Here is a 23,324-nt window from a genome sequence, read left to right on the forward strand (position 1 = left end):
CTGAGATTAGAGCCCCTCTTTCTTTCCAGAACCTACTCCGACTACCTGTCAACCTTCTCTGATGGAGCATGCCTTTAGATGTTCAGTTACATTTCCGTGTGAAACACAACTCTGTATGCACTTAAACAGCAGCCTTAGCTGGGGGCCTAACCACAGCTTCTTTCCCTTCCTAAGGAAATCTCCATTCTCTCAGTAAGGGATGGCAGAGCCATCTATCTCCGGGGAACCCCGATCACTGCATTCATCAGAACAGAGGAAGCCACAGAGCAGGTGAAGACAGGGTCTGCCTTGTCTGTTTTGTTGGCTTTCCGAGACAGCACTCTGTGTAGCCCTCCTGGCTGTCCTGGAACTTGCTCTGTAGACCTGAACTCAGAGATCACCTGCTTCTGCCTCCTGGGTGCTGGGATTAAAGGCCTGTTCTCAGCTGGTCTGCCTTGTCTCAGTCAGACCAAGGAGGCAATAGCCTAGGCTGCTCTTCTGTCCACAGCCATGGAACCACCTGGAAGGGAACCCCTGTCTACAGCTGTCACGGTAAGGATGGCACGGAAGATCCAGGGTTCCTGAAGACACCTGTGAGTCACCAACCTCATCTTTAGGTACTTGCCCCAACTGCATTTCCAGTTTCACAGGTGGTGAATTTCCTTATTATCTGAGCCACGCTGGGTTTTCCATAAAGGTATGTTGTTACCGAAAACTGACACCACCTCCCACAAGGCAGCTGGAAATGCTATCCTCACGTGATCACTGCTGCCTGTCTCTGACAGGCCATCTTTTTATATTATGATATTTCTGTCTTTATCTTATTCCAGAACACTATTTTACAAGTTCTTCGTAGCCAGATATGGTGTCAAATACCTTTAATCCTAGCACTGGGGGAGCACAGGCAGGTGAATCACTGTGAATTCAAGGCCAGCCAGGGTTGTGTAGTCAGACGCTCTCTCAAAATAAAAATAAGTAAAATTTCTTTTCCATTGCTATATTTTTACCTACAAATAGCATATGTTGGTGGGTTTGTGGAAGAAGATTATTAACTTCAAACCAGTTCTCTTCCCATATACTATATTTTCAAGCGTTATTTACATGTTTATTTTTCAGTATGGGAGTTGAACCCAGGCCTCGTGCGTGCATGCTAGGTAAGCATGCAATACTGAGCTGCACATACTCAAACTTTTCAATGCTTCAGGCAAACTGGGCAGGGTTTGCAAGGTTTTTGAACACAGCTGTTCACAAAAAGAAGATCCCTGAGTGGAGACATCTCTAAAGTCAATGTCTGTCAAAGTTCTTGCTTCTCCATCCCTCATTTGAAAGTGAGAGTTAGGCTTAAGAATATTTATTGGCAGCCTACAGAATGGGATTTTTCTTTTAAACCAACTACATATCCAATAGAGGACAAATTCCCAAAAAGAATTTTAAGAAAATAAATATCAAGAAAATACAGACCAGTTAGAAATGGGGTATGGATCTAAACAGAAAATTCTTAATAGAGGAAACCCAAGTGGCTGAGAAACAGAGAAATGTCCAACATCCTTAGGATCAGGGAATGCAAATCAATGCAAATCTCATGCAATGCTATGAGAGTCTATCGTATGCCTAACAGGATAGTTAAGAGCAACACAAGTGACAGCTCATGCTGTCGAGGATGTGGAGTAAGGGCGACCATCACATATTGCTGGTGGGAATGCAAACTCACGCAGCAACTATGGAAATCAGTATGGCCGCTCCTCAGGAAGACGGGAATCCATCTACCTCAAGATCCAGTTAGACCACTCTTGGGCACAGACCCAAAGGATGCTTCATCCTACCACAGACACTTGCTCAATCACGTTCACTGCTGTTCTCTCCATACTAACCAGAAGCTGGAAACAACCTAGATGTCCCTCAACAGAAGAATGGATAAAGAAAATGTGGTACATTTACATACGGAGTATTACGCACCCACTAAAAAAAAATTAAACTTGCAGGCAAATAGATGGAACTAGAAAAAAAAAAAAATCTACCTGAGTGAGGTAACCTAGACCCAGAAAGACAAATGTGGTGTGTACTCACTTATGCATGGATATTAGCCATGAAGTCAATGATAACCAAGCTATAATCCTTAAGAACCACAGAGGGTAAATATAGACTAAGGAACTACAGAGAACAAATAGATCTAATTAGGAAAAAAGAAACAGAAGGGATTCTGGATAGATGAGGGGTCTGAAATTGGAGGAGCAAATGGGGAAGCAGAGGGGAGAGGAGAGCTGGTGGTGGGAGGGAACAATGGGAGACGGCAAAACTTACGGAGCATCTGTGGGGTAGCACCGAAACCTCGCACAGTAGGAACCTCCTAAAACATTCACATATGTGAAGGTGATCTAAATTCAATCGCCAAGTAATGGGGGAGAGGTGGGGTCCCAACTGGTGATCTCTTGCCACCAAATAAAGCTTCCGGGTTAGGGTTAAATCTAATTGAATTGTTGGCCAAAGGGAATCCTCAAACAATCCACGCTGTTATCAAGACCATAGGTTGCTTTCCACAACTGACAGCAAGGCCCCACTGTTTAGGATAACACCTACACAACTCACTGAACATGGGCACGTGAAGCTGGTGCCTCCATAGAGCCCCCCACTGTATGCCAGAGTCTTTGTTATAGGAAGGTACTCTCCATGCTATCAAAAGAGAAGTGTGAACAGCAAGCCAGCCCCAAACCTCTATCTGTAATAAGTGTACTGCCTGCAGGATATGCTAGGGCAATGGTGGCACACACCTGTGGAAGTAACCAACCAACAAGAGTCTTAAGGATCACTATACAAGATGAAACTCATACCCAACAAGACTTGGGTGGCCAAGAACCAGAGACTAGATAACCCAAGGACCTAGGGAAAAACAAAATAGTACTGATCTAATAAACGGAAAGGAAAAAAAAAACCAAAAAAACAAAAAAACGATAAAATGACTCCAAGTGACATTCTGCTGGACTCAGATATCAGTGCCTTGCTCAGTCATCATCAGAGAAGAGTCCTCCTGTCAGAGATGGGAAGAAATACAGAGACCCACAGCCAGACATCATGCAGAGAAAGACCTTGGAACACTCATTCCCTAAATGGGATGTCTCCATCAAATCCCTCCCCTCAGAGCTCAGGGAATACCAAGGAAGAAGCAGCAGAAAAAACATTAAGAACCAGAGGGGTTAGAGGTCACCAAAACCACAGGCCCTCTGAATCACCACGAGCAAAGCTCACATGAACTCACAGAGACTGGAGCAGCATGGCCCGGGCCTGCGCGGGCCTGCACCAGGGCCTCTGTGCTAATATTGTGGCTTCCCATGTAGTGTTCTCATGGGATTCCCGGGGTGCAAACGAGTGGGACTGACTCCTGTGCCTTCTCTTGGGTTCTTTTCCTCCTGTTGGTTTGTCTCGTCCAACTTGGATGTCATAGCCTTTGTTTTGCTTTGTTATATTTTATTTTGTTACATTAAAAAAATGAATGAATGAATGTAAACCCACCACTAGGGTGAAAGATTGGCAATGGGGCTGCTGGGAGCAGCACTGGCTTTGTCAACCACTCAGTGCGGGTCTCGTGAGCAGGACAGTTGACCAACAAATAGTTTGTTGTGCATGCTCTTATTTAGTCACGGTTTTAGTTCCATCTCTTTTCTTTTTGGGTGTTGTATTTTGTTCTCAGTCTTTTGGGGATTTTGTTGTATTGGGGTTTTGGTTGTTTTTTTTTTTTTTATTTTGTTTTGTTTTTTGAGAAAGTTGGGTGAGTGCAGGAGTAGGAGATCTGGATGTACTTGGGGGAAGGGAAGAATATGAGCAAAGCATAAATTTAACAGTTGCTTTTAAATAATAAAAATTATACACATACATACACACACATAAAGAATACTTACTTATCAATGCACACTTTAATTTTAAGCTGATAATTCAACTCAGGAAATTTGACCAGCAACCTATTAAAAAATATAGTCAAGGAAAGTTAGTAGGCTCCCTACCTTGATCTCGTTTAAAAAAATATAAACCCCCGAATACTTCAATTCCTAAGACGTAAAAATATTGCTGAGCATGGTGGTGCACGCCTTTAATCCCAGCACTTGGGAGGCAGAGGGAGGTTAATCTCTGGGTTCAAGCCAGTCTGGTTTACAGAGAGTGTTCCAGGCCAGCCAGAGCTACAAAGACCTATCTAGATGAAAAATACACACACGCACACATGCATACACACACACACACACACACACATTATTTTTACAAACCCAAATTCTACTTCCGCACCGAGTCATCTCTGACATTAAAGGTGAACACTAACCCTTCAGCTAGAAAGTCCTGAGGTGCCTAAGAATGTGAAGCAAGTTGTAAGAGACTTCTCACGGGAAGGCAATAAAAAACATTCAAAGAGAAATACTGCACGTGTTCTGGGCCAGGTGAGGAGTGGGCTTCCCCTCTCACCCAATGGGGCCCCTCAGCTATGGCACCACAGAACCTTCCTTCCCTTAAAGTCCTCAGGGAAGAGGACTGGACATCAATCAAAACTCCACCCAAAGTGTAAGGACAGGCCCACCTGACTTTCGTGGTAAACTGGACACCAGTCTTGATGACTAAGGGCCGGTCCGGGTGCATGGGCATGCAGGGCTGCCGCTCCACCACGAAGGCACTGGAAGGGAAAAGGATGGCATCTCAGACGCTGTGGTGAGCAGGCTTCTGCCAGCTCCTCCCTGCGGAACATCAGCTCTTACAAGTTACCTCTTCATTAAGTTTCTGAACAGCTCCACAATCCTCTCCTCCAGCATGGGCCGGTGCTGCACGATAGGGTCGCCCTTGTAGGACACTTTCTGCTGCAGCTCCTCCAGTTTCTTAATTTGTTGGCGGGTCTGAAGTTGAGATTCTGCTAATGAAGTTATCCTGCCATAATGGAAGGAAGTTCCAGTCACCTCTGTCACCTAGTGGTGACCCCAGCACTCAGGAGGCTGAAGCAAAGGGACCCTGAGGCATCCATCCCACCACAACAAAGGAAGGAAGGAAGGAAGGAAGGAAGGAAGGAAGGAAGGAAGGAAGGAAGGAAGGAAGGAAGGAAGGAAGGAAGGAGATGGGAACTGGATTTCTAGCTTCACATGTATAGTTATGACATCACATGTATAGTCATGACATCACATGTATAGTCATGACATCACATGTATAATCACGACAGATGCCTACAGAATGACTGTCACAAAGTCTGGTGACTTGCTGGTACTACTCAAAGACTAGATTTTCATTTTTTTTATTTCATTTTATTAGTTTTATATATATTCAGTTATTTCCCCCCTTTGCAAATAACATATATTGGTTTAGATTATTAAAATAACTAAAATGGAGAATTTAGTGTTAAATACAACTGAAAGTATTATTTAAATATCTTAAATTAGTGATCTAAGCTTTAGTAATTTATTCTTTTTAATTAAAAATTTGTTGGTTGGGCAATGGTGGTGCATGCCTTTAATCTCAGTACTTGGGAGGCAGAGGCAGGCAGACCACTATGAGTTTGAGCCAATGTAGTCTACAGAGCAAGTTCAAGGACAGCTAAGGCTAAATAGAGAAACTCTGTCTCAGAAAAAAAAAAAAGTTAAAATTAGGTAATGGTTTTAATTCTTGGACTAAACTTGACTGTGTAAAAGAGGCCACCTTAAGGCAGGCAGAGTGATACATGCCTATAATTCCAGGTATTTAGGAAGATGAAGCAGGAGGATTGCAAATTCAAGGCCAGCCTGGGCTATAAAGTGGGTATGAGGGCCAGCCTGGGCTATAGAGTGGGTATGAGGGCCAGCCTGGGCTATAGAGTGGGTATGAGGGCCAGCCTATGCAGCTCAGTGAGATTCTTTCTCAAAGGAAAAAAAAGGTGCCATCTTAGCAATAGTGTCCAGCAGTAGGAGTATAGTCCAGTGGCTCTGGCACACTTGTCTACCACACATCCACCCCAGCATAAAAAAGCAAAAGCAAAAGCAAAAGCACAGCATGGGAGCAGCGCAAGCCCTGCCTCCGCCTCCGCCCCCTCCGCCCCCGCTGCAGGCCCGTGACTAAAGAAAGAGCCGCCTTTCTTCCAACTCTTACCAGTTTTCCAGACGGTCCAGGCAGATGTTGGGAGGGCCTCCGATACACGCGATCTGCTGCCGCCTCTTCCAGTCAGCCAGCTCTTCATCAGTCAGCGTCTTCTGCACGTACTCCATTGCTGACAAGAGCCCCGCCAGCTCACTCACAATGCTCTGTTTGGAAACCAAAACCAAGTCAGAACACATTACCCCAGCCCATGTCTAACCGCAGTCTCTAGTCAGTTCTAGAGAAGGAAGCCATCAGAAACCGTCTTCCACGCTAGGTGTGCGATGCTCAGGAAGCATCCAGATCGCTTACTCTCCGCATCTGGTCCAGGGCTGTGAGCATCTGTTCCAGCTGCTGCATCTTCTGTCTGGTCACAGACTGGTTGTTTCCATTCAGATCCTGCATGTCTAATGGAAGGAGGAAAGACTCCTTGAGCAGAGGGACTCATCACAGCCTTCTTAACAAGGCTCCACACCATCTGTGCGCCTGCAGTCCCGGCTACTCAGAGAGCTGAAGTAAGATGGTTGTAGGCTCACGGTCAGCCTGAGCTACATGGTCAAACCCCATCTCAAAAACAAACAATGCAAAAATTGTCCCGTGAAGGGCGAGCAGCTCCTCCTCCTACCATGAAGTCCCATGAATGAAGGCAGCCTTGCACAGACTGACCCGTCCCCACCGCTCACTTGCCTCCTTGGCTCTTGAGGGTTTTGTAGTTGAAATCAAAGTCGTCCTGGAGGTTCTCCACCACCTTCATTTTCTGTTCTAGATCCTGTTTAAACAAACAAACCAACCAAAAACAGAAGTAAAACACAGGTTACCTTTGGGAAAGGGAAAAGAAAGTTTTGAAGATAATGAAAGCGTGCACGCAGGACCACACTCTGCAGCCCCAGCGCGGCTCCCTGGGTGAAGCCCGATTACCTGCACTCGCTTCCGGACATCCTGAAGATGCTGCTCCAACATCTGCTGCTTCTCTGTCACTACGGCGGCTGTTGGGTGGTTGGCCTGGCCCCCTTGCTGCCAATAAATAAATAAATAAATAAATAAATAAATAAGATTTACACACACATGAATTTGTGGACACCTCTCGTCTGAGCTGCATCCCATCCAAAGGGGAATATGCTTGCACTGTTCTGTGCCACTGGCTTTTTACCAACAGGAAACACCGTACACCCATTCCCATTCTCCACATTAAACCAGGAGCCCACATGTTGAACTAAGATGCCTCATCTTTCAAGCAGCCCAAAGGTAAGCTGTCAAAAAAAAAAAAAAAAATCTAGGGCTGGTGAGATGGTTCAGTGGGTAAGAGCACTGACTGCTCTTCCAAAGGTACTGAGTTCAAATCCCAGCAACCACATGGTGGCTCACAACCATCCGTAATGAGATCTGATACCCTCTTCTGGTACGTTTGAAGACAGCTACAGTGTACTTATACTAATAAATAAATCTTTGGCCGGAGCAAGTGGGGTTGGCTAGAGCAAGCAGGGTCCTAAGTTCAATTCCCAACAATCACATGAAGGATCACAACCATCTGTACAACTAAAGTGTGTACTCATATACATAAAATAAATAAATCTTTAAAAAAAATCTAGAAAGAAGCTGGGGTACAGCTCAGTACTGGAGATCCTGCCTAAATAAGTGAGGCTCAGGCTTGATCCCAGTGCTCAGAGAATATTAATAAATAAATTAAGAACTGATGACAACAGAGTGTAACATATTTCCATGAAAAAACATTTCCCAATGACTTTTAAAATTGTGCTTCCACAGCTTCTGCCTGGAGAGGCTGATGCCTTAAGGGGTCATAGGTAAAATGATGGGGCTTTGCTGGGAGCAGAAACCAACAAGTAGACGCTTTAAGAACCAACCAGATGCCATGACAGCAGCCTGAGGATAAAGATAGCCATCTTGAAGACTATGATAAGAAGAGATGTTATCCATCCAGTTTTCCAAGCTAGAAATGCTCACACCCTGGGCCTACAGCTAACCGCTCCCTCACACCCATCGCACTGGACAAGGGCTCCAGTCAGGTTCCAACTGCCGGCTTTTTACTTCTTTTTACTTTGTTTTGTTTTCTATTCTTTAGTCTTATTTACTACATTTTATGTGTGTGGCTGTTTTTGCCAGCATGTGTGCCTGGTGCCCAAATGAGTGCTGGATTCCCTGGAACTGGAATTGCAGATGGTTGTGAGCCACCTCTTGGGTGCTAGGAACTGAACCCAGGTCTGCTCTCCAGCCCAGACCTTTGCTTCTACAACCTCTCACTTCTGGTCTGTTCTCTCTACTACGACAAGTCTCCAAAGTAGAGCTGAGCAGGCATTTTAGAGACAGGCACTCTTCCCACTTCTCATGGATGCCCAAACTATAGTATAACAGCCTCTCAGAAGACTTGGAAAAACAACCCAGCCACTGCATTTTTCCCGTGGGAGGACCCTGACTGATAAGACATAAAGAAGTACTACAGACAGACCTTCACAGGGCCCAGCCCCAAAGCTAGGCCTCTCCCTCTCCTATCTCCTAAACTTGCCTAGGGCAAGAATGAAGGCTTTGTCCCTAAAAACTAAAACTACCTCTATGTTCCCCAAGCAGTGGTCTAGAGTCTCTCAAGCTCCATACAGATTGCTAGGGAGGTGTGCTTTGCCAACTCCCAAGTTCTAATTCAGGGGTCAGGCACTGGGAAGTCCCTGTGGATCAGGCCTGGTGGCTCACAGGGAGGCTGAGGCAGGAGGATCTAGAGTTTACCATATGGGGGTATGTATTGAGACTGTCTCAAAAGGAAGCTGAGCCTGGTGGCCCATGCCTAAAATCTCAATGACTAGAGATTGAAGCAGGGGACTGCTGTGGGTTTGAAAGGGCTCAGCCCACGCACAGGGTTCTAGGCAGCTGGGTATCAGACTGTGACTCCGTCTCAAAAGCTGAAAATGAAAACAAGAAAAGGACGTGTGGGAAGTTTGGTGGCATCACCACAGCCCCAGCACTTGGGTGACAGAGGCAGGAAGATTATCCCAAACTGGAAGTCAGCTGTGCATAGCAAGAACCCGATCAACAACATCAACAATCTGGGGGTGGGAATATGTCTACCATGCAGGCAGCCCTGGTTCTGCCCCTAGCACCTCACTTACAGGATGTGGTGTGAGCACCTCAACTCCCAGCCCTCAGGAAGATGAGGCAAGGGAATCTGAGCTCAAGTTCGCCCTTCAGCAACACTGTTGGTTGGGAGTGGAATGGAGACTGTATGAAATTTTTTGTCATTTTCAATGTATGTTTAGGGCTTTAATGTAATCCAGTGATCTCCTCCTCTTCAGCGGTACTAAACCATTACTGTGCCACTTATTTATACAATCGCTTGCTCCCCAGTCCCCTGCTCGCCCCTTTGCTGCTTCTTGCTCTCACCTGGGCTGCCGTGGCTGCCGTCTGGAGGAGGCGAGACTCTTCCCACAGGCATCGGGCCACGATCCGGGCAATTTCCATTGGCTTCTCAAGATACCTGCTCTGTAAGCAAGACGGAAAGAGAGTAGGAAGCTATAGCCGGCTAAGGAGGTGTGGAGTGAACTTGGCTAACTTAAGTCACTTCTTCAGAGCCTCCATGAAACCACAGACCAAAGGCTTCAGCATCTGACGGCAATCCATGGGGAGGGAAGGGAAGGCAGGAGCAGATGGCAGAAGCCAGAAGTACGAGGTCATCCTGGCACAGTGTGTCATTTGACTTTACCCAGGAGTACCCAGATAATGGCTAAACTTTGAACATTTAGACCTGAGAGTCGTGTGCCTATGACGAGTCGGTGTTAATAGTGTGCTTTTATAACAGAATAACATTAAGCCCTTGCTTATTGCTGCAACTGTAACATAAGAAGTGAATTTCTGGTAATGGTGCCCAGGGCCAGTGTACAGGGAACTGATAAGGAGCTAATTACTTCTCCTTTGATTTAGAGTACAAGAAAGGCGTCACTTAGCCAAGTAAGGAAAACTTCCAGGCAGGAACATCAGCACTAGACTCTGTGGAGCTGGCGTCTCACATCCATTTCCCACCGCACCTGCAGAAACTGCTTGATTCTTCGAAGGTTGTGCTGATAGAGGACATTGGACTCTTGCAGGAATCGGCTATATTGCTGGTCAATTTCACCCAAGAGATTATGAAACACCAACGTGGCATGTGACTCTTTGCTGGCTGCATATGCCCTAGGAAGAGGAGGTGAACTGCATGAGTAATTTGGAGAGCGTTTTGTGAGAGCACACATCTGTATGCGGGGTGGTGGAGGCAGGAGGATCAAGAGTTCAAGGCCAGCTTTCCCTACCTAGAGAGTTCCAAGCCAGTTTGGATGACATTCTCTCAAAAACAGTAATAATAGGACTCTAAAACGTATACACCCAGAATCCACCATCAAGGGGTTGTTATAACATCTGATGTCATAACAAATCCATCATTTTCCATTTCTCTTTCTCAGATTAACAGTACCATCAATAGGTGGTGTAGCTCAGTGACACACACCTGCCTAGTGTGCTCAAGGCTCTGGCTTTGGTCCCCAGCATGGAAAAAAAAGGTTAAAGGTTAATATGAGAATGTTTCCAGATACTGTTATTCATTCTTATAATCTATAGGACTAAAATATTTTATCAAGATGCACAGATACAAGTCTAGTGGTGCAACATATGTAATCTGAGAACTACTTGAGAGGCTGAGGCAAGAGGATTGAAAGTTGAAGACTAGCCTGGGCTACATAGTAAGTTCTAGGCCAGTTTTAGGCTATATAGTAAGACTTTGACTCATAAACAAACAAAAAACAAGCCCATACCTTAGCACACACCTACAGTCCTAATACTTGGAGGTACAAGCAGGAGGGTAAGTAGTTCAAGGGACCCTCAGCTGACTACAGCAAGTAGCAGGCTAGCTTAGACTACAAGACCTTGTCTTAAAAACAAAAACAAAACAAAAACAGGGGATGGTGAGATGGCGCCACAGATAAAAGTTCTTGGTTGGGAAACCTGGCAACATTAGTTTAATCCTTAGAGAGCAGAGAACTGACTTCATGAAGCTGCCCTCTGAACTCCGCGTGCACACGGTGGCATGTCCATGCGCTGCCCCAACACCATATACACACAACAATAACCAAACAACAACAACAATGATGACAATGAAAGGACAGATGCAGTCTAGGCAGTTGGTTCAACTGTGAGAGCGATGAGGACCTGAGCTCCCATACACAGAACTCACATAAAAATGCTGGCAAATATATTATCATTCTTATACTTTCTCTTTGGCTCTTTTTTTTTTTCCTGTTGGTTTATTTCACCTTATTCCAGTTTGTTTGCCTTATCTTATTACTGTTTCCTAGTGCCTGTTTGTGTTCTAGTGAGAGAGAGAAAGGGTGTGGATTTGGGTAGGAGGGGAGTTAGGGAATATCTTAGAGGAGATGGGGGAGGAGAAAACATAGCCAGAAATATATCTTTAAAAAAATCTATTTTCAATTACAAAAAGAAAATGCTGGGCACAGTATCACATGAGTGCAAGCCCAGCACTGGGCATCAGAGATAGATCCTGAGGGTCTGCCCTAATTGGTTAACTCCAGACCAATGAATGACTCAGTCTCAACGAACCCAAAAGGTGTTCCTAAGAATGACACTTGAGGTTGTCTTCTGGCCTACACGCATGCACGAATGCACACACGCCTGAATCTATACAAAAGTGAATACAAACTGGTAAATGTTATGTTTTTTTAAAAAGGACAGATAAGGTTGTTTGCCTTAAATTCTTGGCCAACCCTGTGTTCAGTTAGACTAGTGTCTATAAGTGCTTCTTAGCTTAATGAGCAAGGCCAGGCTGAGGTGTGCTCCACACCTCTTTGGCCCATCACCAAATCAGGTATGTATTCTGGAAAAAGTAGGTCACATGCAGATAGGACTGACTTAGGCCAGAACTAGCAGATGGGCCTGAATACACTAAAGTGAGGTAAACAGCTGGCATTTCCTCTATGCCTCTAGTTCCCTCCTCATCCCATGTCTACTCTTTAACAGGGGAAGCCACATGTGTGGTGGACCCCAATTTCTACCTGACATAGAATTCTTAGATTTAAAAAAGAAAAAATCTGTATCTCACAGTTCTAGACTCAAAATGTGCAGAGATCTCACCAAGTAAGTGAGACACAAACCTGACTTCAAAACATCTACCAGCAAGCTGTTTCAAAGTGCAAAGAGGCCGCTGTCATATGCACTGTGAACAGATGCGTTAAGAGACTAAGTTACCTCTGCTCTCCTAATCCTTCCCCAGCTCCTGCCCTCACATGTCTCTTATGAAAGGGTTAGTAAGGTGTGAACCTAGAACAGGTTGTGTCCTCTGACTCAATCCTAAACCCCCCAAGTCGGGGAGTTTTCAAGAAGGACTCACCAGTCTTGACTCTCAATCCAAGGTGCCAGGAACTGGCGCAGCTCCATGGGGAAGCTGTCGCTGTACAGCTGGTGCAGCTGCTCCAGGTAGCGTGTGTCCAGCTGCTGCAGCTGGTTCCACTGAGCCATCCTGCTGCAGTCAGGGGTCACGACTGTAAGCCAAAATATATATGTGGTCACCACAAGTACTCATAGGGGATACAAAATCTGAAAATACCCTGGTGGCTCTGAGAAGGAGCTTGTATGTTTTTTGAATAATAATACGTGTCCTTTGAATAATACGTGTGCATTCACAAATCCTACCACCACAGCTCTGCCCACTCCTGATGCTGGGGATCGAACACAGGGCCTTGCATAAACTATACAAGTTCTCTACCACTGAGCTAGTCTTTAGGTCCTTGATTTTCTAAAACAGGGTCTCAGGCTAGCCTTGCTATTTCCTACCTCTGCCTCCTAAGTGCTTGAATTTCAGGCATGAGCTGCCACTCAAGGCTGCCAAGCAATTTCTTCTGTTACAATTAGGTGCGATTTAAGTTCTAGAATCTACTTTGAAGCCAGGCACAGAGGCTCATGCCTGTAATCCCAGAACTCCTATGATATCATGACAGACAGGTCAAGGCCAGGCTGAGCCTTAAACCCTCGCCACCACCTCCATTCCCACACATACACAGGGAGAGAGAGCACATGTGCTGGAGAGCTGGCTCAGTAGTTTAATGCACTTGTTGCTCTTGCAGAGGACCAAGTTCAATTCCCAGCACCCACATGGTGGCTCACAGTATACTTATCCCCAGCTCCAGAGGATCTGACAGAGTCTTCTGATCGCTGAAGGCACTGGACAAGTCACATGGTACACATGGGTACATTTGGGAAAAATACTCATTAGAATAAAACAAAATAAAAAATTTAAAAAACAAACAAAGAAACAACATCATCATCATCATCATCAACAACAACAACAAAACAACTGACCAGGGCTGGAGAGAGGACTCAGAGGTTAGGAGCACTGGCTGCTTTTCCAGAGGTCCTGAGTTCAAATCCCAGCAACCATATGGTGGCTCACAACCATCTGTAATGGGATCTGATGCCATCTTTTAGTGTATGTAAAGACAACTACAGTGTACTCATATAAATAAAATAAATCTTTCTAAAAACCTGACCAAATGACAACAGCAAACCTATTCCTACCAGAGGTCAAGCGGGGTTAAACAAATGTCATGTGATGCTGACTGGCTTCCTTCTTCTGGATTTCTGTTTCCTGGTCTACAGAATACAGATGATCTCTTCTTGGGGCCGCTGAAGGAATATTCCTAAAGCCTCATCTAAGAATACAGTGCCCGGCAGCTGTCCAGCACACATCAGTTCGGGTCCTTCCCTCCCACACCTGCTGCATCCAGGCCAATCGTGAGGCTATAGACAGGAAACCTGCACTGGCTCAGACCGGTGCTTAGGGAGGACAGAGAGTAGCAGACTCACAAGGAGAAGAGCCATGTGCCTGGAATCTGCCCACTCAACAAAAGGAATTATTTATATAAATATTTATTTATATAAATATATTTTAATATATTTTTTCTAAATCTGGGGTAAAAAAGGAAGGAGAGCTGAATACCACATAAACAACTTAATCCTGAGATGGGGACTACCCCACTGAAATGCTCAGCTACGAGAACCCGACCCAGCTAACCACTCATGACAATGTCTCTCCAGAACACTGGAGGTCTAAAAATAACCATGAGTAAGAGCCCAAAATTAGGGAGTGGTATTTGTACAGCAAACACTAGCTGGAATAAAAGCCGCCTGCAGGAACACATGCTCCAGCCTGAAGCGCTGTGCCTCTCCGTGCAGTGCCCCAGTAAGACACCAAAGGCTATCAGGGCCCTCTTACATGGAGGCCAAGTCAGAATCAGCCTCCCCTAGATGAAAAGCTTTATGTTGTCCTGTGGTTTTCAGAACCTGATTTACATAGCAGTCCATACCAATTTGAAGCTGGGAAGAAGGTTCAGTTGGTACCATGCTTGCTGGGAACCTGAGATTGGATTCCTAGAACTCACATATTAATAAAAAGCTGGGTGTGGTGGTATGCCCATAATGCCAATAAGGGCAAGATAGGAGGTGGAGACATGTGGACCCCTGGAAGTTCAATGGCCAGTTGGTCTACTTGGCCTACTTGGCAAAGTTTCAGGCTAATGAGATGCTGTGTCAAACAAAAGGCGAAGGAATGACACCCAAGGTTGCCCTTTGACCTGCACATTCATGTACCTACACATGCATGAACACGCATGAACAAAGAAACACAAAAGAAAATCTATATGACAGTTTATGTAAACATCACTGCACAGGACTCCATTGAACTAAAAGATTGCACTGTTCAGCATGGGAGACACCACCCACCCACCTGTGGCCACTGGGCCAAGGAAGTGTGGACGCTCACACCCATATATACAGCATTTGAAAACAGTGAAAGAAATAAATGTACAAATCTCAATGTTAAAATATTATTTTAGAAATGTTAGGTTTTATACATTATCAAAATTATTCTTCCCACTTTTTTTTTAAAGACTTATTTATTTATTTATTATTATATGTAAGTACACCTTAGCTGTCTTCAGACACACCAGAAGAGGGAGTCAGATCTCATTACGGATGGTTGTGAGCCACCATGTGGTTGCCGGGATTTGAACTCGGGACCTTTGGAAGAGCAGTCGGAGCTCTTAACCACTGAGCCATCTCTCCAGCCCCCCACTTTTTTTTTTTAATACAGTTACTAGAAAATTTAACATGCCGGGTGTGATGGTGCACGTCTTTAATCCTAGTACTTGGGAGGCAGAGGCAGTCAGATATCTGTGAGTTTGAGGCCAGCCTAGTCTACATAGCGAGTTCCAGGAAAGCCAGAACTACACAGAGACCCCATCTAAAAAACAAAAACAAAACAAACAAAACCTTAAGAAAAGAAAATGTAGTATGACATATGTGACCCGCTTTCTATTTATGAAAAACAAGGACACTGTCGCTCTGGGCCACACTGTAAAAAAAATGCCATGATCCTAATTAAATCATCTGCTTGAAATAGTAAATTCCAATGCTATAAATTACAAAACCAGATTATTTCATCATTTATCTTGGACACAAATGCAGAGCCAGTCCCAAGATAAAAACCATAAAACCTCACCCACTCTACCTACCCCATCACAGATGACATCACAGTCGGGGGGACATTTTCAACCTAAGAAAAAAGCTAAGTTATCCAGAGCTGACTTATTTCTAGTCTGTAACTCAGGAGGCTTGTTTCAGTGTTGATGTTTGGTATTTAGCTGGTAGAATGGCTTTTTCTTACACCAGAGACCAGCTTGTGCCTTTTTCCAATTAACTGAACCATCAAGAACGACTAATTTTGTGTTTTGTTTTGATCTAACCAAGATAGGTAATACTGCCAAACTATTCTACATGAAGAAAATTATCCTAAGTTAAAGGCAAAGAGCAGATGTTATTTCCAGGAAAGCATGGGCGTTTGGGTGACATGGTTTAGCCCTGAGTGTCCAACAGCCATGTCCTCTTATGCTGCTTAGCTGCAAGCCATACTAATCAACACAAGGGCAACTGGACTAAGCATTCTGCACACTGACAGCTGGTCGTTTAGAGATTGTCAGCCAAGCTGTCCAGGAAACCTCTGCCAGCCCTTCTACTGCATTTGTTTTCCTGGAAAACATCTAAAAGACACTTTACCACCTCAAGTCTGTTTTTCAAATTACAAACTGATTTAAGAGGCTGGGGACATTGCTTAGTGGCATAGTGCTTACCCAGCATGCTCAGTTCCATCCTCAGCATCACAAACACCAACATAAACAACTTAATCTGATCTACTCTACATGATATGGCTGGGTAGTGTAGGCTGGCTGATCTCCCTGCCTCAGTCTGAGTACCAAGATTGGAAGGGTACACACCATGCCCGACTTCTGTTACGATCTAACTTTTGTCTTCAAAATCACTTGAAGCCTGTGCTTTAATAACCAGCTCTCAGAAGCCAGAACACAAAAAGTGATCTACCAACAGTTTGAATGCCAAGTACCATCCTGGGCACCAGAGCAGAAGTCAGGTCATTGCTCCAGTGCATGGGTTAGAGTATGACACAGGCTTGCTGTTCTGCTGGCTTTCGCGAGGCTGAGGTGGGCAGAACATCATTGCAAATGTTCAGAGGAAAGATAAAGTGTGTGTGACCCTTTGAATGAGAATGCCGCTCATGTGTTTGAATGCTTGCCCATCAGTTAGTGGAAGCGTTTGGGAAGGATTAGGAGGTGTGGCCTACTGGAGGTGTGTCACTGTAAGCCCATATCAGGCCTTATCTTTCTCTGCCTGCTACTGTGGGTCAGGATATAAAGTTCTCAGCTACTGTCCCTTGCCTGACTGCTTCCTGTCATGATGATCATTGATTAGCCCTCTAAAACTGTACGCAAGCCCCAAATTAAATGATTTCTTTAGTAAGAGCTGTTTTGGTCATGGGTCTCTTCACAGCAATAGAACAGTAACTAAGATGCTGTGACCCTATTTTCTTCTGTTTTAAGAGTTTTATTATTTTATGTATATAAAAGTTTTGCTTACATATTATATATGTGCAGTGTGTGTGTGTGTGTGTGTGTGTGTACCAGCAGAGGCCAGACATGAGCGCTGAATTTCCTGAAAGTAGAGCTACAGTTGGATGATGAATGGGCATGAGGGTGCTAGAAACTGAACTTGTGATCTTTGTAAGAGCAGTCAGTGCTCTCAACTAACAAGCTATCTCTCTAGTCCCTGATGATCCTAGTTTCTATAGCTCAAGAGAAAAGGAAAATGAAACAGCATGTCACCAAATCCTTCTCGACTTTTCCAAACAGCAGTTTCTTAGCCCTGTGGGGATAACCTACCAACAGTAAGTCATAAGGAAAATAATTTCAGTCTAATAAGGAACTTCTTAATAGAAAAATTATCATTAAAGTAACAGTCCTCATTTGTATAGTTCAGTCTAAAGAAACTAGGGGAACCACAGGAGACCACAGATAGAAGGGGTTTCTCACACAACTTCCTAAACTCCCTAAGCTAAGACATGTATGAACATAAATGAACCAGTAAACCTAAAATGGAGGATGAAGAGGGGGACAAAATTCAAATGCACATAAAAATCCACAACAGAAAGTGATACAGAGACATTTCTGAAGCGAGTGTAATGGGACTCACCCTTAATCCCAGCACTTGGAAGGAAGAAACAGCAGGCTCAGGAGTTTAAAGTCTGCCTCAGATACATAATAAGCTCAGTGCCCACCTGAGCTAAGTGGGACCCTATCTTTAAAAAAAGGACAATTCCTGTTCAATTTCACAGTGTGTCAAAAAGCCTTCTTTGGGGCCATATATGTAGCTCAGGCTGACCTGAAATTGGATATGTAGAGCAGACTGGCCTCAACATCAGAGATCTGCCTGCCTGGCCTCCCGGGTACTAGGATTAAAGGTGTGATTCACCACTTCCTCTTCACTTCCAGCATGTCAGGAAAGAGGGGCCAGGGGAAGGAGACAGAGAGAACACAAAACAAATAATGCACTGACCTATTCCTATGTACTGTAGTGTGGAATACTGGCCCCAAGGTCGGGTGCCCCAGGGATGAGGAAATCCTCAAGCACACCAAGTAATGTTATGCAACCTTGCTCCTTAGTTTAAAACTATTGGTTGACTAAGATACCTACAGCCTATAGTTGGCAGAAGAGAGGTGGGTAGGGTTTTGGTTCCTGGGCTTGGAGTCAGAGAAAGGACCATGAAAGGGAAAAGAGAGAAGGTGGAGAGAGGAAGACACCATGGGGTAAGAGATTGTGAGATCTGGCCATGAGGGCTGGCCAGTGGAGTAAGAGCGGTTCAAGTGGAACACGGCAAATCATAGCTCAGGGTTATTTGCCTGAAAGTAGACAAAATAGCCACAGAGAGATGATATCTGCTCAGCTTTAGTGTTGTTTAAGGCTTATTATAAATATAAAAGTTTTGTGTCTTTTATCTGGGAACTAAATGATCTAAGGTGGGATAGAAACCCCCAATTGAGATTAAATATTTACTACAACAGTCCATAGCTGATATGGGATATGCACCATATTTGATTTCAAATATTGTAGATAAAAAAAGCCAGAAGACAGCAAACCTTTAGATTGAAAGTGACACAGCCAGACGTGCTTTGTCAACCACTAAGTTGACGGTCAGAGCTGCCTCTAGCTCTAGAAAAAAGGAAAAAGACTCAGTTTGTATGTAAGGTCACCTCCCCAGGCTGTGATTCTTCCACTCTCTCTACAAGGCTTGACGGCTGAATAGGCCTCCTCTTCAGCACGACAGGGACTATCCTGCCTCAGAAGGATGGTGCTAAACTTAAGTGACGTCACAGGTGAACAGTAGTTGCTCCTTCTGAGTCTTTGACCCTCTCATTTAACATGAATTCCATTTCTCAGTGCCTCAGGGAGCCAAAGAGCAAACAGTTCAACCAATTCCCTAGGTGTTATCAGAGACAACCACAGAGCTTTCCCTGATACGGAGAAGCACATGCATTATAATGGACCCTATAATCCATTATAGGTCCACCCTGCTGTCATATCCTGGAGGTGGGGTGGGGGAAATTAGCATCTGGTGACCCTACCTCAGGACAGGAGAGGTCCAGAAGATGATCAAATCTCTCCACACATATTTTGCACAGGATAGCTCTAGGCCTAATAACACTAAAGATGAAAATGCATGCTTTCAATTCCTATCCTTAGAGCTTAGATATGGGAAGAGCAGTTTAAGGACATCCTCCACTAAATGGTGAGTTTGAAGCCAACCTGGACTATGCTAGACCCTGTCTTAAAACCGCCACCTGCAGCATACAATGAAAAACCCATTAAGTACTATTCAAAATAAAAAGATGAATGTCAACAAGAGCCTTGGTTGAAGAACAATCCAAAAGCTAGAGGTGTAGCCAAGTTGGTGAAGAGATTCCCTAGCATGTACGAGGCCCTGGGTTCCACTGCCAACATCACATAAAACCAGGCATGGCATGAAGATGTGCACACGCAAGCACTCAGGAGGTGGAGGCAAAAGCATCAGAAGTTCAAGGTCATCCTTATTATACAGTGAATTTGAAGATAGCCTGGGCTACATGAGACCCTGTCTCAAAAAAAAAGAAGGAAGAAAGAAAAAAAGAAAACCAGTATCTATAGCTGAATACTATGTGGAACTTTGATCTCATCTTTGTGCTAACCATTTATTATTATTATTATTATTATTATTATTATTATTATTATTATTATTATTATTATTATGTGCATCCAGAAGACCATCTTCAAGGAGTCATTTCTCTCCTCCCACTGTGTGGGTGGTGGGGATCAAACATAAGCTGTCAGGCTCAGCTGCAAGCACCTTTACCTGTTGAGCCATCTCATTGGTCAAGACAATATTTTATCTTCATCTTACAGAGGAGAAATGAAGGCACAGAATTTGACATGATTTGTTCAGGATCTCACAGGCAGTAATGGCATGGAGCAGCATCCTGATGCAGCCTGCTGTCAGAACTCCTGGGGATTCTGACCTGGGAATTTTGTCGTGAGTCAAGAACGATGCCAAGTCAAAGAACTTTTCTAGAGTTCTAACAGATGTATGGCGCCTGAGCCAAAGGGTCTGTTAGTCTTGCTGTGCCTGGCCACATCTGGGAGGTCACAGTCATTGTGTAGATGACAATTTAAATGGAATTCTAAACTGGGTGGTGGTGTCAAATGCTTTTAATCCCAGTACTCGGGAGGCAGAGGCATGAAGGATCTCTGTGAGTTCAAGGCCAGCCTGGTCTACAGAGTGAGTTCCAGGACAGTCAGTGCTGAGAAGCCCTGTCTCCAAAAAAAGATCTCTGGGATATAACTTCACTGGGCGATGGCATGAAGGTTTAGAGATGAACATCTACAGATGAAGTAGGAGAGCCCAAGTTTAGAGACTGAAGCGCAACAGTGACAGAGAGGGAGAGCTATGTACGGGGCAGCTGCCTGGTTCCTGTTGCATCTGACACTTAGATGGAGATGCTCTTCCTTGAGGTATCACAGCCATAATGCAGACTCCAGGAGGGCAAGGGGTTTCAGCTCCGCTCACTTGGGACACTGAGACTGCTGCATCCCAATAATAAACATGTGCTGAGATAAAGCAAGTTGACATTTAACCAAAAGGGTCAGATGTCCAGAGTCTATACTCTAGCTGTTTCTAAAACACTCCCAGGCTTCTACAAACCCACAGCTAGGAGCTTTTACCTGTATCTGCACATCTGCCTGCAACCCTCCAGGCTTTCTGAAGAGCTGCCATCCACCTCCATAAAGGCCCACCAACCACTTTTTGCTCTGAGACTAAAAATCATCAACTATGAAAGCAAGAGCCTGTGGACCCTGACTCCCCTCCGAGATGCATGCCAGGTGTCTAGCCTTCCTTATGCAGAAAAATAGAAGACAACTGTACTCACTTCACAGGGTCAGTGTCAGACCTGACTTAAAGCACACAAAGCTAGCGGGACACAGCAAGCATGCATGACAAGATGGCCCTGTATCTGTCCGGCTGCCACTTGCCTGCTAGCTACACTTCTACACTCACTTGGCTACTCTAGCTCCTCCGTTCATGGGCCTTCACGTGTGCATGCTTGCCTTCAGTATCAGGGGACCCATGCCTTGCTTCAACTCCTGCATTCTAAGGTGCATGATGACAGGAAGAACCTTGGCTTCGGCTCACTAATGTGTTCCCCTCCCTCTCCAGCATCCAGCAGTGTCCAGTTCATAACAAATGAACAGAAAACGTGTGTAGTAGAACTGATGAACTGCTGGAGTGAATTATTTGGCATTAAAGGGACCAATTTTTTTTTTGTTTTGTTTTTCGAGACAGGGTTTCTCTGTATAGCCCTGGCTGTCCTGGAACTCACTTTGTAGACCAGGCTAGCCTCGAACTCAGAAATCCACCTGCCTCTGCCTCCCAAGTGCTGGAATTAAAGGCGTGTGCCACCACGCCCGGCTAAGGGGACCGCATTTTCCAAAGTGAAGACACACTCCCAGCAAAAAAGTATTTATTGAGGAATCCAGCTCTTCTGTTTTGCTGTTTGGAGAACTCAACGACCTTTTAGGGATCTTTTAACAAAAGAAATATTACTCAAATCAAAAACAAACATTTCAGGGCTGGGGAGATAGCCTGCCACATAAGCATAGGACCTATGTTTGGGTCCCAGCACCTGCAGCGTGGGCCTGGGAGCCAGTGCTAGGGAGGTAGAGATACAGGATCTGATAAAGGAAATGAAAAGTTTGGAATTTCAAAGTCACAAGGCTACGATATAGCTCAATGATTACTGGAGAAAAGAAAGAAATTCCCCAAATTTATTTAGGTCATTTTTCCTTTAAGTGACCCTAAGGAAGTCCTTTGTTATTCAGCAGAGGCCAATGTGGGCTAAGAACCTATATGTTTACACCTGTAATATTAGCACTCAGAAGGCTGAGGCAGGAGGATGGCCATGAGTTCAGGAACAGCCTGGATTACAAAGTAAGACTCTGCCTCAAAAAGAAGGGGAAAAGAAAGGGAAGGAGGGAGGAGAGGAGGAAGGGAGGGGCTCAGGAGGGAAGAGGAGGGAGGAAATTCTTCTCTCCGGGGTGTATGGTGGCACACACCTGCTCCTTTCCCTTGAAGTCACCATGGATTTGTAGGAGAGCCTCACACCCAAGCATCCAGCGGTGGATGGAGAACCTGTCATCTTCCTCATCCTTTGCTCCCCTTCCCCTGGACCTGGCTAAAGCCATCCCTAGCCCAGCACCACAGTGCTGAAAGTGTGAAATGCACTGTCTCATTTGTGGTGCTGAGGAATTAAACCTGACTTTCGAGGGTCTGTTGTTGTTTTTAAACAAAGTCTTACTAAATTGCTCAGTCTGGTCTTGAAATCACTCAGTAGTATAAGCAAACCTTAAATTTGAGATCCTCCTGCCTCAGCCTCCCAAGTAGCTAGGATTTCAGACCTGTGCCATGAGACCAAGCTTGATATGAAATCTCCAACCCTCTGTTGGGGTTCTCCTGAGAGGACGAAGGCTCTCCAGAACCCAACCACCATTCTACAAGAAACACAAGACAGACAAAGAGGCCGCATGCAGTTGATCTACCATCACAGCTGCAATCATGCTAGGCCAGGCATGGGCTGGGAACTAAAGAAATGCCCAGATGTTTAAGGCTTCCCAGCGGATACCCAGATATCACAGCTAGACAAGCACCCCCCACCCCCTGCCATGTCTCCAGAATCCCTGCCCCAGAAAGAGTTAACATAATAAAATGTTTGTCCATTAAGCATGGAGTTCAAGGTGGTTCACTGTGTTTGTTGATTCCAAAGATATTTTTCCCAAATGAATGACTGAATGCAATCTTTACAGAGTCTAACATTCATGAGAAAATATTTCACAATTTTACAGGGACAGGCTTTGCTGTAAAACTCTCTTAATATAAACCTCCTGCTTTCTCTGCAACTCACTTTCTAAATGATTCATGCAGTCTCACTCCTTCAAAGCACACTCTACACTCCGGCAGTCCCTAGATCTCACCTCTAGCCCCATCCTCGCCCATGAGCACCAGACTCTGCTGTCTGCCTCTCAACACCGCCACTTAGATGACTAAGACCTTGTGGGTCTGAGAATAGTTGAGGCTGCTCAGAGACTATCTCAGAAAAAGAAAGAGTATAATTGTGGCCTTGGTAGAGCAACATGCAAAATGCATGCTTTTCTTCTCTCTGTGGTTTTCTAACCGATCTATGGATTCAGGCCAGCTGTACAGGGCTCCACTGGCTTGCTGAATATTTCAGCAACTCTTTGCCAGGTGCTCTGCTAACCCCAGAGAAACACAGGTAGAGTCAGAACCTCCTCTAAGACAAAGACAA

The 23,324-nt window shown here is 44.8% G+C and overlaps 1 protein-coding gene across 4 annotated transcripts in view; it reads right to left on the bottom strand.

The window, feature by feature from the left end:
• Stat3 (signal transducer and activator of transcription 3) overlaps window positions 1–23,324 on the bottom strand; it is a 53,513-nt gene that overhangs the window by 12,046 nt on the left and 18,143 nt on the right. For all 4 annotated transcript variants that reach the window (XM_021178400.1, XM_021178401.1, XM_021178399.1 and 1 more), the window contains exons 2-11: window positions 12,425–12,575; window positions 10,077–10,221; window positions 9,436–9,534; window positions 6,967–7,062; window positions 6,736–6,817; window positions 6,361–6,455; window positions 6,064–6,215; window positions 4,720–4,878; window positions 4,538–4,630; window positions 3,873–3,932 (exon numbers count right to left, since the gene is read on the bottom strand). In XM_021178400.1, the coding sequence (XP_021034059.1) occupies window positions 3,873–3,932; window positions 4,538–4,630; window positions 4,720–4,878; window positions 6,064–6,215; window positions 6,361–6,455; window positions 6,736–6,817; window positions 6,967–7,062; window positions 9,436–9,534; window positions 10,077–10,221; window positions 12,425–12,552 (1,109 nt within the window). In that variant the 5' untranslated portion in view covers window positions 12,553–12,575. The remainder of the gene's footprint in view (window positions 1–3,872; window positions 3,933–4,537; window positions 4,631–4,719; window positions 4,879–6,063; window positions 6,216–6,360; window positions 6,456–6,735; window positions 6,818–6,966; window positions 7,063–9,435; window positions 9,535–10,076; window positions 10,222–12,424; window positions 12,576–23,324) is intronic.

Source organism: Mus caroli, chromosome 11, assembly GCF_900094665.2.
Source record: "Mus caroli chromosome 11, CAROLI_EIJ_v1.1, whole genome shotgun sequence".
Taxonomy (NCBI): domain Eukaryota; kingdom Metazoa; phylum Chordata; class Mammalia; order Rodentia; family Muridae; genus Mus; species Mus caroli.